The 15976-nt window shown below is 32.0% G+C and overlaps 2 protein-coding genes across 4 annotated transcripts; both read left to right on the top strand.

Annotated features, from left to right (window-relative positions):
• Positions 1-2353: 2353 nt before the first annotated feature.
• On the top strand, positions 2354-5931 carry LOC112292799 (uncharacterized). Of its 2 annotated transcripts, none has more exons than XM_024541625.3 (5): positions 2354-2490; positions 3315-3637; positions 4029-4689; positions 4845-4924; positions 5180-5931. In XM_024541625.3, the coding sequence occupies exons 2-5, from the start codon at positions 3414-3416 to the stop codon at positions 5271-5273; spliced, it is 1059 nt and encodes a 352-aa protein (XP_024397393.1). In that variant the 5' UTR covers positions 2354-2490; positions 3315-3413; the 3' UTR covers positions 5274-5931. The 2 variants fall into 2 exon arrangements, with proteins under 2 accessions (XP_024397393.1, XP_024397394.1); XM_024541626.3 differs by lacking the exon at positions 2354-2490 and adding an exon at positions 2775-3151.
• A 2052-nt stretch (positions 5932-7983) lies between these two features.
• LOC112292245 (uncharacterized) lies at positions 7984-10396 on the top strand. 2 transcript variants are annotated; one of them, XM_024540538.3, is made up of 6 exons: positions 7984-8441; positions 8825-8898; positions 8998-9108; positions 9381-9482; positions 9587-9727; positions 9943-10396. In XM_024540538.3, the coding sequence occupies exons 1-6, from the start codon at positions 8221-8223 to the stop codon at positions 9999-10001; spliced, it is 708 nt and encodes a 235-aa protein (XP_024396306.1). In that variant the 5' UTR covers positions 7984-8220; the 3' UTR covers positions 10002-10396. The 2 variants fall into 2 exon arrangements, with proteins under 2 accessions (XP_024396306.1, XP_024396305.1); XM_024540537.3 differs by having other exon boundaries at positions 8017-8441; positions 8998-9120.
• The last annotated feature ends 5580 nt before the right edge of the window (positions 10397-15976 follow it).

Here is a 15976-nt window from a genome sequence, read left to right as displayed (position 1 = left end):
GTCTTTAGTAAATCCACCCTTTAATATTATAAGAATTTGTAATCACTCTTTTTCTTTTATTGTACTTGCTTATAAGATGAAGATTGGACTTTAAATTTTCAGAATATAGCTTAGATAGTAATAATAAGAAAATTATTTTTTTAAAATAGTCAATTTATTTTTTGCAATAAAATCTAAAACAAGGTCTTTTATGTTTTTTTTTTAAATTATTTTTTAATAAAAACATCAAAATGGATGGTAATTCGTAAAATAGCATTTCCAAAATCTATTGTTGTTGTCTGTTTTAATCAATTAATTTATATTACTTACAAAAAAGATGACAACTCAAATGATTATATATGCTAGTATAATAAAAAAATCAAATAAAATAGTTATTATCATAATTTTTAAAATAATACTTGGTAATAAAGTAAAAAAATGGTTTAATAACTGACTTTATAAAAATATGTATTGTACCTTAGAAGAAGTTAAAAAACAATTTTAATTATAAAACATGGAGTAAGATTCTAATAAGTTGCTTCATATATCTTTGAAAAATTTCCACTAAATTGATATGAAAAAGGTTAAAAATTATCATAAATATTTTATAAAGTCCATTTTTAACAATAATTTTTTAGATTATTATCTTTTTTATCTATTATTTAAAAATTTGATGCAAAGAATAATGGCGGCTATATTTAATTATTGCATTAAGAACTCTCAATGAATTAACAAATATCAACTATGTTTAGCTGTGTTTTAGAGGATTTTCAAAAAATCTATAGTAATTAGAATAGGAGGGATATTTTTAAGAGAAAATAATATTGAATTATAGAGCAAATTTTTTTCTAAAGGTATAATTATTAATTTAAATTAAGACATGGAATTTTAGCTTAACTGGTGGTTTTGATATAAAAAAGAGGTATAATAGTTCTATGCTATTTAATAAATATTTATTCTTTATAACATATATGTATTTATTTTTCTTTCTTAGTTATTATTTTCAATATATAGGTTGTATTTAAAATAAATCAAGAAGCCTTGATAAAGTTTTGGAATACAAATGAAGCTCGAGGAGTTAATTGCAACAATAATCTTCCTATAATGTAGAAATAGATGAATTGCAAATTAATAATTTGTATATGTTTTACCTTTTTCTAATAAGATCTATAATATTGATTATAAATATATAAAAACAATATATTAAATATTTAATTTTTTAAAGTATTAATTTATAAATTATGTAACTTTTTTATTTTTTTAATATATGTTAGATTATTCAAATTAAAAATATATATATATTATTTCTTTCTAAATTTAAAGATATTTTAAAATATAAATGAATTATAATTAGTGATATTACAAAGTTAATATAATTTATTTATAGAAACAAAAAATAAACCTAGAGGTTTGCTATTTATTTATTTATTTATTTGTTACATAAGCTAATTAAACTATTTTATCAAATAGTGATTGTAAGTAGTATTATTTTGAATGTTCTTTTAAAATCTTGAGTTTGATTTTTGATCATAAATAAGATTAAAATTTAAAGATTTAAAATTACATTCTAAATTTAAAATATATACAACAACAACAATTTTTATATTTATATAATCGTGAATAAAAATATTCAAAAAAATCTTTGTTATGTATTTAAAATATATTCAAAATATTCAAAACATATAAATTTAAGATTAAAAATAGACTTATCTATTTACATATATTATTTATAAATCTATTTAAATCTTAAATAGATTTAATCCAATAATTGTTCTCACATATTTTCTATATTTTTTTCTCTGTTCAAAGATAAAATTTTAAATTTTACTAGTAAAATATTTTTCTATTTTTATTCTATCAAAATTGAATGTTTGACAAGAGTATTCATGGCAAACAAATCTCCTTCTGCTGTTCCAAATCATAAATCAACACTGCAACACAACTTTTGAATACATTTAAATCCAATTTATAACTGGGTATAATGTTTTACACTTCAATATAATCTAATATTTAAAAACATTCTCGACACTGGAGGTGAAAACAGATCAAGTGTCTCAAAAAAAAATATATTTCAGAAAAGTTACAATTAAAACACAAATATGATACACCTAAACCTATTTAACTTTGGATGTACAGAGTTCGCCGGAGACCCAACACCAAACGATGTAATCAACATTCGTAGAGAATTCGTTAAATACCCAACACCAAACGATGTAACCAACATTTGTAGAGAATTCGTTAAATATCCAACACTAAACCAGTTGTGAAGCCCAACAGACTGAAAGCAAACCGAAATGATGCGGTTACCGGAAGGTCCAGTTGTCGTCGGAGGTAACGTTCTAGAATACTCTAGGCTCTGCTTCTCCCTCGGAGCCCCTGTTTCCGGAGCTCTCTCTCTCGTTTGCGCTTCTCTGTAGCAGCGCCGCATTGCGACACTGCCAATCCATTAAACTGTCTTCACATCCTACGAGTAGCAATTCTGCTCCGTGCGCTAGTTGAGCCGCTGCCCAGGTTGGTCTTAGTAGCTTCTACATTGGAGCTTCGGTGTAGTGCATTTTGCGGCCACTGTGTTCTCCATCAGTGCGTTATTGATGATGTTTTACGGGTGATCATAGTTGGTAGTGGTTGTGCATCGGGCGTTGAACTTATGTTTTTTTCTCTGTTCCGATTGCGTATTCTTCGACGTCGAAATTGCCTCCCGTTCCGTAGCTGCAGTGCTTTTGCAGCGCATCTGTTGTTTTAGGTTTGGAGTGTGAGAAGTCCTGGGACGGTGATTTTGCTGGCTAGAATTTTTAGTATGTTGTGGAGTTACTGTGAGCGACAATCCAAATGTCGCTCTCAGAGCCACTGCAGTGATTTCGGTGCGACGAATTCTGTTATTGACCTAATCCTGCGATTTCTGGTTTTTTGCAACCTCTTGCTGCTATATGGCTCGTAGCCTGAGGGTAGGAGAGGCACCTACTGGCGTATAAGCGTATGGTGCATGAGGTTCTGGAAATGGAGACGGGTTAAATAATACATTTGGTGTGGACTGTGATAATTAGAATCGATCTATAATAGACCCTCAATGTGCCTGGAATTTCTCAATGGCTTGCGTAGATCTAGGATTTGTGCCAACTCTCAATGGAACCTCATGCCTCTGGACCTGATTCCTTCTTGGTGCAATTTTCAAGTTACTTTCCAACATCTTGCTTCCGTCCACTTTTCGAAACCTTGATTCGTTTGTTGAACCGTTTTATTCTTGATAGGTTTTTGTGTCGAAATTGCCCTTGTGACGCTGTAAGGTTTTATATGAGTGTGACGGACGTGATGTATTGTTTGCCTTGTGATTTCAGGGCATTTAGCTGCTTGCATTCATTGTATTCGTTAGCATCAAAGGAATTCAAGTTTGGACTAGTTCTTTCACTTGTTTGGGCACCAATTCCAGTTCAAGCATGGCCAAGTTTGGAGAAGGTGACAAACGATGGATTGTTGAGGATAGACCAGACGGTGCGAATGTACACAACTGGCACTGGAATGAAAAGGACTGCTTACCATGGTCTAAGAAACGGCTCGGTGAGCTGCTAGAGAATATTGTCATACTTGAGGGAGAAGGCGGTTTATGGGTTCAAACAACAAATATTGAAAGTGTTACTGGGGATGCCTACGTCAATATCAGGTTGCAATTCTTAAGCATTGCTCCTTGTATTAGACGCTCTGCCTTAATTAATGCAGTTCCATGAAGGAATAATAGTTCTGCTCCTAAATAGGAACGTTCGTATAATCAGGCTGATATTGTGTTTGTTTCAATGATGGTTGATGAGCTTAATGTATTGACTTTATCTGGTTTTCAAACAGTAGTTAACTTGTTGTTCTTTGTGAAATAGCTTTGTATTTTAACGATCTGGTTGTTAATTAATATTTGTGACATACCATAATTAAATTTATAGTTATGGATTTTATCGCTTCAACCGCTATATCCTCTCTTCACGTTAACGAAGTAGTAAGTTGTTCCTGAAAGGTTTGATTCAGGGTAGAATTTGCTAACTTTGTGTGTGCCAACTTTGCAGGAAAGGAAAAATTATTCCGGGTTATGAAATTGCCATCCAAGTTGCTTGGAAGGGAGAAGCGAAAGATGGCAGTGGAAACTCTTTGGCGAAAGTCACGGGCACTTTAGATTTTCCTTATGTTGCAGATGAGAACGCAGACGAAGACCCTGAATTAAAAGTATCTGTTAAGGACGAGTCGCCTGTGGGGCAAAGACTTCGTGACGCTTTTCTTGCGAAGGGAAAGCCTATTGTCCTGAAGAAACTAGCTCAATTTGTGAAGGAATTTGCTGCAGGAGGACCTGCTAAGGATGAGTTGGAAGGCAAAGGGCCTATCAAAGCATCTGAAAAATCTGAGAAGCCTAGACCATTGTCAGGCCCAGTAATTAAGGATGCACCTACATCTGCCGCAAGGGATACCCAGCCTAAGGGAAAGGAGGGCTTCAAAACTATTAGTCTAACAGAGAAGTTCCACTGTCGACCACACAACCTTTATGACATATTGATGAACGACAGAAGCTGGAAGGCATTTACGTCAAGTAATGCACAAATCAGCAAGGAAAAGGGAGGGATGTTTTCCATTTTTGATGGGGCTGTCACAGGTGTCAATGTGAAACTTGAAGAGAATAAACTTATTGTTCAGAAGTGGAGATTTAACAGCTGGGCCGATGGCCACTATTCAAATGTAAGTCATTCAAATCCTGGGCAAGTTCAAATGATATCTACCCAAGAAGGTTGTTTTCTGAAGTAGAGCATATTGCCAAGTTTCAGTTCATGCTTGAATCTGCCGAATGCGAGTTTGTGGAGTGACAAGCACTTTCGACCTGTGTACATGTGCAGGTAATTTTATCTTTCGAGGAACCTGAAGTTGGCCTGACCATCGTGAAACTGACTCAGACCGACGTTCCAGACGAGGACAGGTACACTAGGAGGAAACACTAGCAATTCAATGTGTGGCTGCGCATTTCATCATTACTGACTATGTTAAGTGGTTGACTTTCTATTATCAAATGCAGTCGGAACCATCTGCAGTAAATCAGCTAAATTAGCAATAACTATCTTTTCTGTGATATTCTTTTGTCATTTTCTTTCAAATCGGTCATTTTCAGATAGTATCTGTGTTTGGCAGTACCTGCCTACTAGGACTGAATCGTGATTTTCCTGTTATCTTTCAGATATGGCAATGCAACAGTGGTGGAAAACACGGAAAGGGGATGGCGAGATCTGATCTTCCATAAGATTCGTGCTGTTTTTGGTTTTGGGCTGTAACTTCGTTGTGGTCTTCCCGAAGGTTTATTGAAACACGTTGCCGGTTGTTTGATTGCCGTTGGGGAATGAGAGAATTCGCTAGTCATTCAAGTACAGTTTAGTTGTACCTGTTCCGCCTCAGAAAACAAAATTAAAATCCTGCAATATTCTACACTGGCTTTGCCAAAGATGCAGTCAGGTTTGTGCCATTGCCTCCAAAGTCGATTCTCCAATTTTGTACTTTGAAATAGTCCAGCACCGACAAATGTTAGGTGTTTAAAGTACACCTGTCGGAAACCGAGGATCTCTACACTATTTCTTAGCAGCCAGGGCACGGGGATTAGGAACCATCTCACAAGTGGGTTGGTGCACTAAGTTTTGTGCTGTGCCTTTTGATTGGCTTGCTACTTAGCTTCTTCGTCTTCTGCTTTTGCTTTGTACTCACCATCAGATCTTCATCGTCAGCCGCTACTGTGTCATTGTCCTTGGATGGTGAATACTGAACTTCATATGTGATTGAAGGAGTGATATTGAATATTACGATGCAGGCAACGACGAGGCTAGTGGATAGTTGGCCTTTCACACAATCAACTAGTTACACGCTGCAGTACATTCCATGAGTTTACTCAGAGGACAAATGTTTTTATTGAATAGGATTACTTGAGAGTGTTACACTGTCCGCAGCGTTTCTCACCTTGAAGATGACTCGTTAAAGGATTCAAATTGCATTACTTGAGTTTTGATACCAACGCCTGGAAACCTCTATGAATGAAGAAAAAAATTCTGGACAGAAATGCTTGCGTTTTAATAGGGTAGTCAGTCTAGAGCAGATACAATTAGTCGATTCCTATTATTAACATGATAAATAACGTCTTTATACACATCTATTAGTAATTTAAAATCGTCTCGCTGTAGACAATTATTACAAGGTTTCCAAATTAAAATTTGAGAAAATAGATGCATATTGTCAATAGTGAAGTTAAAGAAAGTGTCTATTAAAGAAGCATATATACAATTCTGTGATATTATTCTCGTACCAAATTTTGTCAATTTTCTATACTATTTGATGGTCGTTTTAAATAGATCCATTTTGAACAACAAAAACAATCAATTGAACTTAAGTATATTCTAGATATCTACAATTTTCTAACAATCTTCTAACAATCGAATATCTGAATATATTTAAACGATTTTGTCAAACAACTTATATTTGAAGGTTTGTATTTTTTAGGTCTAGATATTATTCTGTATTTTATAGTATATCTACATTTGATTAAATTTTCCATTTAATAAAATTCTAAATGTTTAACAAAAATCATTTAAAATATATAGATATACTAGTATCACATGTATTAATGAGTAGTTATGATCTTTAACATGTTGATTGTTAAGATATGAATTCTTTTTTACTTTTATATATAAAAAAATCTACAAAAGTCTGAAAATGCATTGATGGTTTTTTTAGAGCTCAATTGTTATAGATGCTAATTGCACTTTAATCTTATAAAAGTAGTGATGCAATTTGAAAATGATTTTCTTAACTTGCATGTGTGTAATGCAAATCAGTTGGTTACTTCTCAAAATATCTTTCTAACCATTACCTAAATTTTTCCTAGATGATAAAAAAAAAATATCCAAAAATATTCTTAAGTCTCATTCATGGTGTTTCGAAGTATCTCTTTGAGTTGCATCTAATTTACTTTTTAGAATAGGATAAAAACTTGTGTCTAAAATCCCATATCAATTAAAAGAATTACTCTAAGTTAGTACTTTGTGACTCCAAAACATTCTAAAGTTGATCAATCCCCTGCCAAGTTATAATTTGTTTTTAAATTGGTGTCCTATGGTTCTGAGATATCCTTGATTTGGTTATAACAAGTATTATGAGATATTCCTTCTTTAAAATTTTATTTAAAAGTAAGAATCTATATAACTTTGCTAACTTGTAACAACTTGTAATGTTTTAAATTCGTACCTTTAATTAAATAACAAATAAAATAGACATAAAAGATAGATTAAGTTCTTAGAATCTTTATATAATAGGAGTTTCTTTTATAAAAAAATTAAACGAATTGTTCACATGAGATAGACAAAAGGAAAAGCTATTATCATCTATTCAAAGTGTAGATGTCTTTAAACACCTTAATTCTCTAATTTAAAGGTATAAATGAAGAATTAGTTAGAAGATGAATAAAGATAAAACAATAGCAAGTGGATTCTTACAAAAGTTGTCTCTTTACAAATTTGTTTAGTCTCATACAAACAAAAGATAAAAAAGAAAAGAAAAAATAATAATGCAAAGAAAGTATTTCAAATTCCATAGAAAATAATATATAATTTTTTCTTTTTTTGTTTTCACAAAAAAGTCCGAATTAAGGAAACACCATAAAAACCCTATTGAATTTTAAAAACACTCAAAATTGCACCTTGTAATGGGTTGGTTCATGATTGCTTAAAGTTCAAATTATTGAACAATATTTAGAGTAACTTAGTGAAAAATCTCAATCCTCCAAAAGACTGTCACAAGAATACAAAATATTAAAAGCACACTTATGTATTTTAAACTTAACTTAACCCAGCGCTAAGCCCAAGTTCATCACTTACAAAGAAAAGCCCTTGTTCACATGAGGAGAAAGTCTCTTATCCTGTAACACGACTTTTGATCCTACGTGGCTGATTGGAACTCGAACATTAATCACAGTGTGAACACGGTTAAGCCACATCTATCGAAGCGTCGTTCAAAAGAGTTGTTGCTGGAGGTGGAAAGAGGTTGGCTATGGCGGAATTTTGCAAGTATTCCTACAACTTTTTAGGAAGCCAGGGTATCCGCATTTTTAATGTGGCAGAAGGTTCCGGTGCATGATAGCTAGAAATTATTATTGTTATTTTTTTTTTCACGATTTCTAGGTTTTATAGTCTTGAGGAATGGAGCTGTAGCTGGCAAGTGCGGGATTCGGTGCGACTTGAGATGGTTGCTATGGCCGTCGTTATGCCATCCCAGAACTCCTGCATTGTGGCGTCAACTTATGAAGTTCCTTGCGCTTACAGAGCTCTAGTTAAGCCGATTTCCTTGCAGAGTGTTGCTGCGTCTCGTCGTAGCCGTAATGGCAATGGTCGTACTGCTGTATTTTCAAGCGGTGGAGTGCTGAGTAAAGAGATTCCTGTGTGTTCGAGTGACATCCGCTCAAGGTATGAGGATTCGTGGAAGTTTCACGTGATTAGAATTCAGAAAATGGTGACGGTTTTGATTACCGATGGTTGTTATTTTCCACTAGCACGTCGTCACCAAAATGAGAGATATCCTGAGAGATGAGCGCAGAAATCATAATTGTTGGATTTTGTGTAGGCTTCATGCCTGGTTTTCTGTTTAAGCACGATTTCGTAAACTGCGAATTAATTCGAGTATTTTTTTTCCATGTCTACGGTGGCTTTTTGTTATGTTTTGATATGCTTACTCAATACAGCCTATTGCAAACTCTGCTTAATTAACTACCGTGTGCTTTTGAAATTATATAATTGAGCGAATGTAGTACTCAGTCATCTGAGTTTTTTGCTTTGTATTTGTTGCGCAGGGTAGGATTTCGAACCGACATTGGACCGCAATCATCAGCTGATAACAATTGTTCTAGTTCGTCTGAATCGCGCTGTAAGATCCTCGATCCTCACTTGCTGATCACTCGCGTACTGCAACTCGATGTAGTATTTTTCTTCCTCACTGATCGTTAATTCATTATGCTGGTTCCAGTGCAACTGATTCCAGATTCTAGCTGCCATCATGGACGCCCCAGGACAGTGAGGAGCTTTTTCAGATGCAATTGTGCGTCACACGAAAGTCAGGAAACAGTAGAAAATGAGGGTAAATTTTCAGGTTCAAAGTGTTGAAGCACTTAGTTACAGTACTACATTTGAGTAATATCGTGGATGTTTCATTACTTGAATTTAGAACAAACTGGTTCTATCCAAACCTGATAATTTGACTCAACTTTCTCTTTGTTGTGTTCTTGGATGGATTCCACCTCATGGAGTCACTTGTTCTCCAAATGTATTCGTTTTTATAATTGAGTAGGCTCTTTCTGTGAAACTCATTCGTCATTGAGATGAGCTCTCAAACTGTTGATTATGGCGCAGATTCAACCAGTGATGCTGATCAAGAGTCAAAAGTTGATGCTGAGCAAGACTCATCAAGTGCTGGGGTTGCAATTGCCATCAAGATGCTTAAATTCTACAAAAGTGAGGCTCCTCTTGTGATTCCAGCATTCGTACTTTTGTCTAACGGTATGATGCACCTATTCGTGATTCCTAGGCTAATTTTGTTTTTCATGCATATTTTGCAGGAGAAATTTCTCCTATACTTCCTGGCAGCTGCCGCTTTGTTCCAACCTGCAGCGAGTATGGAAGGCAAGCCTTCAAGAAGTATGGCGTTCTCAAGGGCGCCATCTTGACAGCCTGGCGTCTGTCTCGGTGCAATCCTTTAGGTTTGCAGATAATAACGTTTTTATACCCCTAACTCATTCTGCATTTGTAACTTTCTTGTGCGTGCAGATAAAAAAATTCCTCATATTTTCAAGTTTTAGATGTGATACGCAACACAATGTTTAATACAGGTTATGTGACGAAAGGCCTTTATGTATTTATTGTGAGTAGTACAGAGTTTTCTGAAAACTTGGTTTTCGGGTTCTCTTTTTTTCAGGTGGAAGCGGTTTCGATCCACCCCGTTGGTTTGATGAGCCAAGACCGCCTCCATATTGATGACGGTAATCCGACTCCAGATGTCTTTGAGGAGCTTTCTTGTGAGCTTTTGTCCACATCAGTCTTATGTAGGAAAGATGGAAGCTAGAAATGACGCTTCTAAGGAATTGCTCTATTCAGATGATAAGGTTCTGTAACATGCGTGCCCTCTGTTTCATATAACCAACGAACATTTCGTATTTTCTAATAACATAGGATACATGTATCAGAACCGCCTATTTTCTGCTAGACCCTTCTAGCAGAAAAGTATGATTTAACTTCTTGAAGAGGGCAGCGTATGTGCAGCTATTAGCTAATCATTGTATTCGCATTACATATATGGATTCAAAACAAGATACGACTTAAGAGTTCCGTCTTTCGAGGTTACTATCTCGAATGAATATACTTCTACAGAATATTTCCTCCATCCTTGGTCTGCCAGAATGATGTATCTTATTATCGACATCCCGTATCAATTCTCGTTGCCATCATTGATATGCAGAATCGATCCCTTCGTGCTACATTTGGTGAACGGCGCCAATCTTCTAGATGACAACAGATGGTTATCTATATGAATTGGTCTCGCTTTATGCTTCCAGGACGCAGGCTTGCTTTCTAAGCATACTCGGCAAAGACAATCACAGTGCAGAGCAAGCGTTCCACCTCAGTCACAAACCCAACTCTTTCATGACAGGCAATCTCAAGTCGCAGCAACAAATCAATTGGGTCTAACACAGAATCAAAGTATGATTTAACTTCTTGATAATAATGCTGCCAAACTTGTTAATTCTAATTTGGGACCTTAATAACAACACAACTACGTATCCCCCACTAGACAATGAAGTTCACTCCAACTTTTTCCCTTTATGAAATTCTAGGGACAATTCACTTTCTTTTCTTTTTGGTGTAACCTTGCAGACTCACTCAAAATACTCAGACTTTTATTTTAGAAGGTGTTTTATTACTCAAACATCCAATCTTTCTTGGTTGGTGACATCTTTCCAACTCAAGTGTATTTTTCTACTCAAGTTCATTGACTTTATAAAGTGTTTGGTTATAACCACTAACAAAATCATAACAATCTATTGATAAGCTATTAGAGAACTAACTATCTAATTTAGAAACAAAAGTTGAAAACTTATTTTTTTTGACCTATCAACTAAACTATAGGATGTTTATTCATCCCATCAAATGATTGACTTGGATTGTAGGAGTCAATGGTTGTTCTTCTCTTTTGCCACCTATCCTAATTAATTTAGGTATTAATATTTACCTACTCTTCAAAATGATTGCGCGCTTTGTTTTAATCTCCTATTACATTCATTAGAGCCCTCTATTCAATGCACTTTGTTTGTTATGAATCAATCTTCTATCACTTTACTATCTCAAAACTTAGTTCAATATTCTAGGATTGGTTTGAAATAGTTCTCCAATTTTGGCTAGTTTTTTATTCTAACTTCTTATCGTTTTTATGAAATTCTTACTTTCTTTATTTTTTGATTTTTTCTAAATAATTGGATTCTTCTAGTCCTATCTAATCTAACCTATTTTATTAAACTATCTTATATATATTTTTAATTATATTAATAACAATTCTACTTCTTGAATAAAAATCATATTTTCACATTGTAAATTAAAAAATTAAAAATATTGATTTTAATAACTAAATATAAATTATTATTTCAAAGAAAAATATAGTAAATCATCTATAATAATTATATCTAAGACTTATTAAGACTTTGATTAAATGAATTTTTACTTGAAAAAACTCTTTTAACTTTTAATTTTTTTTAAGTAGCAACAAACAATCAAATCATCAAATAAAATTCATAATCTTGGTATATTTATATCCGAATAAAATTAAAATTTTTGTTTCAATCTTATTAAGGCTCAGTTTTATATTTTTTAATAATTGTGAGTATACTAACTATTAATTTGTAACCTATTTTGAAAAGTATCTTTTTAAAAATATATTAAACATTCTTTTTTATAATGATGTCAAATTTTTACAACCTCCTATATTAAGAAAAATCAAAAGATATGAATTTTTAAAATTCATTTGGCAATAATGTTAAGCTTAAACATTCATCTATTCTTAAAGTATTAAAGATATAAGATTATCTAATTCATTTGGTAATGATATCAAACTCAAGTACCTTTAAATATCAAAGGTAGTTAAAGATGTGAGGTTGCTTAATTTATTTAGAAATAATATTAAAATTTAGGACTATCAAATATCGAAGTTAGTCAAAGATAAGAAATTGCCTAATTTATTTGATAATAATGTCAAGCTTGAACATTCATCTATTCAAAAGATAGTCAAAATTGTAATAATACCTAAGTCATTTGGCAATAGTGTTAAGCTTGAGCACCTCAAAATATCAAAAGTAATCATACATAAGAAGTTGTTTAAATCATTTGGCAATGATATTAATATAGCACTATGTTATATCAAAGGTAGTCAAAGATAAGAGGTTGTTCACTTCATTTGGAAATGATGTCTAACTTTAACACCCTATCATAAAAGAGGTTGTCAAGGAAGATTGCCCAATTTATTTGAAAATGATGTCAATTTTGAACATTCACCTATTCCTAATGTAGTCAAAGATGTGAAATTATTCAATTTATTTTGCAATGATATGAAGCTTAAGCACGATGTTATATCAAAGGTAGTCAAACATATAAAGTTGCCCAATTTATTTGGCAATGGGGTCAAGCTTTAGCACCAACTCATATCAAAGGTGGTCAAAGATTGGAGGTTGTCCAATTCATTTGGCAATGATGTTAAGCTTGAATATCTACTTGTTCTTTGGGTAGTCAAAGAAGTGAGGTTGCCCAATTTATTTGGCAATAATGTCAAGCTTGAGCACCTCTTTATATTAAAGTCTTTTCAAAGCAAGAAGAATTTTCATTGAATTTGATAATAATCCTAGTTTTACACAATCTTTTGAATTAAGTATCTTCAAAGAAGTCATATATTCATTTGATAGCATGGTCAAGTTTAAGCATCTTTCTAAGTCAAGTTTCAATAATGTATCAATTTTAAAGAATGAATTTCGAAATTTTTCTATAAAAGAAGAATTTCTGAATTACTAGAAATTTAAAACCTTAATTTTTTTTCAAATATCTTTGTCATGTAGCATTTTTAATGCTTTGATTGCTAATTCTTCATTTAAATGTATTCCAATGGCATATCTAGTAAAAAATATTTTAAACTTAGAGAATGATTCACTAATACAAACAATATGCTTAATATTCTTATAAAACTATAAGGTGCAAAAACACCAATATTACATCTTAAAAATTAAAGTCATAAAAAAAATATTTTTTAATAATAATATTTTTTTATGTTATTATGAAATAATCCTTTCAACTATAAATCAATACAATAAAATATACAAAATATTAGAATTTTTATGTTAATAATATAATTAATATATATACAAATCTAACCACAATATAAGATTAATTTTTTTATATAATAAATTTATATCAATATATATCTAAAAAATATAATAAAAATAAAATAAAAATCTAATATTTAAATATTTATTTTAATAATATTAATATTAATATTATTAGTTTTTTGACATAAATTTAGATAATAGTTAAGTAAAATTACCTTGTTTGATAATCCATGAAATGGATCTAAATCCAAGTTCTACATTTGTGTGTATTTCTATTCCATTTTTTCAAAAATATTTATAAATATGTCTTATAGGTGACCATGTATTCTTATAATTCCATCTTTTTCTACTTTTATCAATGATTGATAAATCAATGTATCTAATATATATTTTGTATCTTGTTCAATTATATATTTTTGACTAATAGTCCATATTTTTAATATATATATTTTTTGACATGACTTGTAGATACATATCACTACAATAAAAACAACATATATCCAAAAATATTTTCTTCAACTTTCAAAATATTAAAGCTTGCTCTTAATGTCTTCTAAATCCTATAATTACTATTTTTTTGTTTTATTTTTATTTTTATCTCCATTCAATTCCCTTTTATTTTTCAACTTTTGTAGAGCTTGCTCCCAATATCTCAATCTCTTATTCATTTTAATAAATGCTTCCATAACTTTTAGATTGAATAGTATGCCATAGCAAGCTCTTACAATTTTTTGCCAATTTCAATAAGTACATTAGATAGATTTTTTTGGTCACAAGAAAGAATGCTGAACAACTTCATATTGTTTCTTCATCAAGTTTTTTAATATTTACTTTAAAAACTTCTTCACTACAATACATTATTGCTTTTGAATCTCAAGTTATAATCAATAAGCTAATATTACTAGCAAATATATCATCCATAGGCACAACATTTTCAATTTGCATCCAACTAAACTATATCTTGTATATACTCAACTAACTTCAATACAAGTTCTTGCAAATTCTAATAAGAATAACATTCTTTCCATCTTTTTTGTTCTACCTATCAAGATATCAAAAATGGAACTCATTTGCCATTCAACTCAATTTTACCTAAACTTCTATTAACTTCTTTCATTCCAAATTTAAACTTTGAATCACCACACCCTTGCAAACTCCAACTTATCATAGAAAAATCATAAAAGAAATAATAAAAGTATTAATTCCTACACCAATTCATAGCTCTTTCTATACCTATTACTTGGTGAATACTTCATTGAAGTACAACTACTAAACAAAAAGCACATTTGAGCATCTTACAAATAATTCTAAAATCTTAGTTAAGATATATTCTTAACAAAATATTCAAATCTTACACTTCAATAATAAAATTAATACAATGTATTAATTTCATTTCGTATTTTTATTGAAATACATAAATATGGTCCTCATTGAATATATTGCAAAAAGAATGTTCAATTATAATTTATAAGAGAATATAAAATTTAAACAATTAATATTGTAAATTAATACATAAAATTATTTATTAAGATATTCTAAATTCTCTCTTTTTCAGGCTACTTGCTAAACATTACATAAAACATAACCTCTCTCCATTCTCTTCCAACTTCTTTTTAAAAATTGTATTTATTCATTTTAAATCTTCAGATAAATAAATATAATATGTCAATCACCTTTTCATATCTAGTAATAAACAATAAGCCAAAACTAAACACTTCAGGGAGCAATCAGGATGCTATTCTCACGTTGCAATCCATCCAATCTACCACACCTCTCTCTAATCCAAGCAGGTTCACACAACTAGCTACTTTATAGAAGCATGTGAGGTAAAGAAATCTGTTGTGGGGGTGGAAATCTCCGCGCCAGAATTTTAACATTTGTTGCATTCATGGAACCGCCACATGATGTCAGCTCTCAAAGTTATGATTTCCAACAAATGTTAGAACTACCCACAATGTTAAAATTTCTTGGACACCTGTGCATTGAAGCTCATGTGTTGTAGCTTAGCTCAATATGTAATTAATGCTTCCATTTATACAAATTGCGTTTTTCCTACAGTGCTTGTTGAAGATGAACATACCAAATCTGAAACAAATTTTGGCAGTCACTCACCACCTGTGAAGCTGATTAGAGACAACACTGTCGATTGGTTTGAAAAATGAACAGGACAAACACCTGACTGTCCACTGAAACAAACACCTTCGGAAATCTAGTTTCAAACGAAGATAATTACAGTTCCAGGAAGAGAAATTCCTTTAAAATATTCTAAGTGAGATAACACTATAAGAAACAGCATACACGATTGAAATTTAAGATAGCTCACTCCTTGAAGAATCTGGCTTCAGCTGGTAGTGACCCTAAGGAACGGTAACTATGCTACACAGGGTGACACATATTTATACAGCAGAGAGTCTCTGTTGGATGAGTCTACAATTGGAGAGCCTCAATACGGCTAACTAAATCCCCCTTTTGGATACTCACTATTCAAGTTTGTACTGATAGGCGATAAAATCATATTTCGTCGCCCTCCTTCACAGACAAACTTGAAACTTGAATTTATTCAGATGACCAATTCAAATATTACTCATA

The sequence above is a fragment of the Physcomitrium patens genome, chromosome 15 (assembly GCF_059467195.1).
Source record: "Physcomitrium patens ecotype Gransden chromosome 15, ASM5946719v1, whole genome shotgun sequence".
Classification (NCBI taxonomy): Eukaryota; Viridiplantae; Streptophyta; class Bryopsida; order Funariales; family Funariaceae; genus Physcomitrium; species Physcomitrium patens.
Note: the sequence above shows the minus strand (reverse complement) of the source record. Positions and strands in the feature narration are given on the sequence as shown.

Excerpts from the sequence above, each read along its gene's own strand:
- LOC112292799 (XM_024541625.3), top strand. The coding sequence starts at position 3,414 with ATGGCCAAGTTTGGAGAAGGTGACAAACGATGGATTGTTGAGGATAGA. Across the intron at positions 4,690-4,844 it reads CCGATGGCCACTATTCAAAT|GTAATTTTATCTTTCGAGGA; the intron begins GTAAGTCATTCA and ends GTACATGTGCAG. Across the intron at positions 4,925-5,179 it reads GACGTTCCAGACGAGGACAG|ATATGGCAATGCAACAGTGG; the intron begins GTACACTAGGAG and ends GTTATCTTTCAG.
- LOC112292245 (XM_024540537.3), top strand. The coding sequence starts at position 8,221 with ATGGTTGCTATGGCCGTCGTTATGCCATCCCAGAACTCCTGCATTGTG. Across the intron at positions 9,121-9,380 it reads AAATGAGGGTAAATTTTCAG|ATTCAACCAGTGATGCTGAT; the intron begins GTTCAAAGTGTT and ends ATTATGGCGCAG. Across the intron at positions 9,483-9,586 it reads GATGCTTAAATTCTACAAAA|GAGAAATTTCTCCTATACTT; the intron begins GTGAGGCTCCTC and ends CATATTTTGCAG.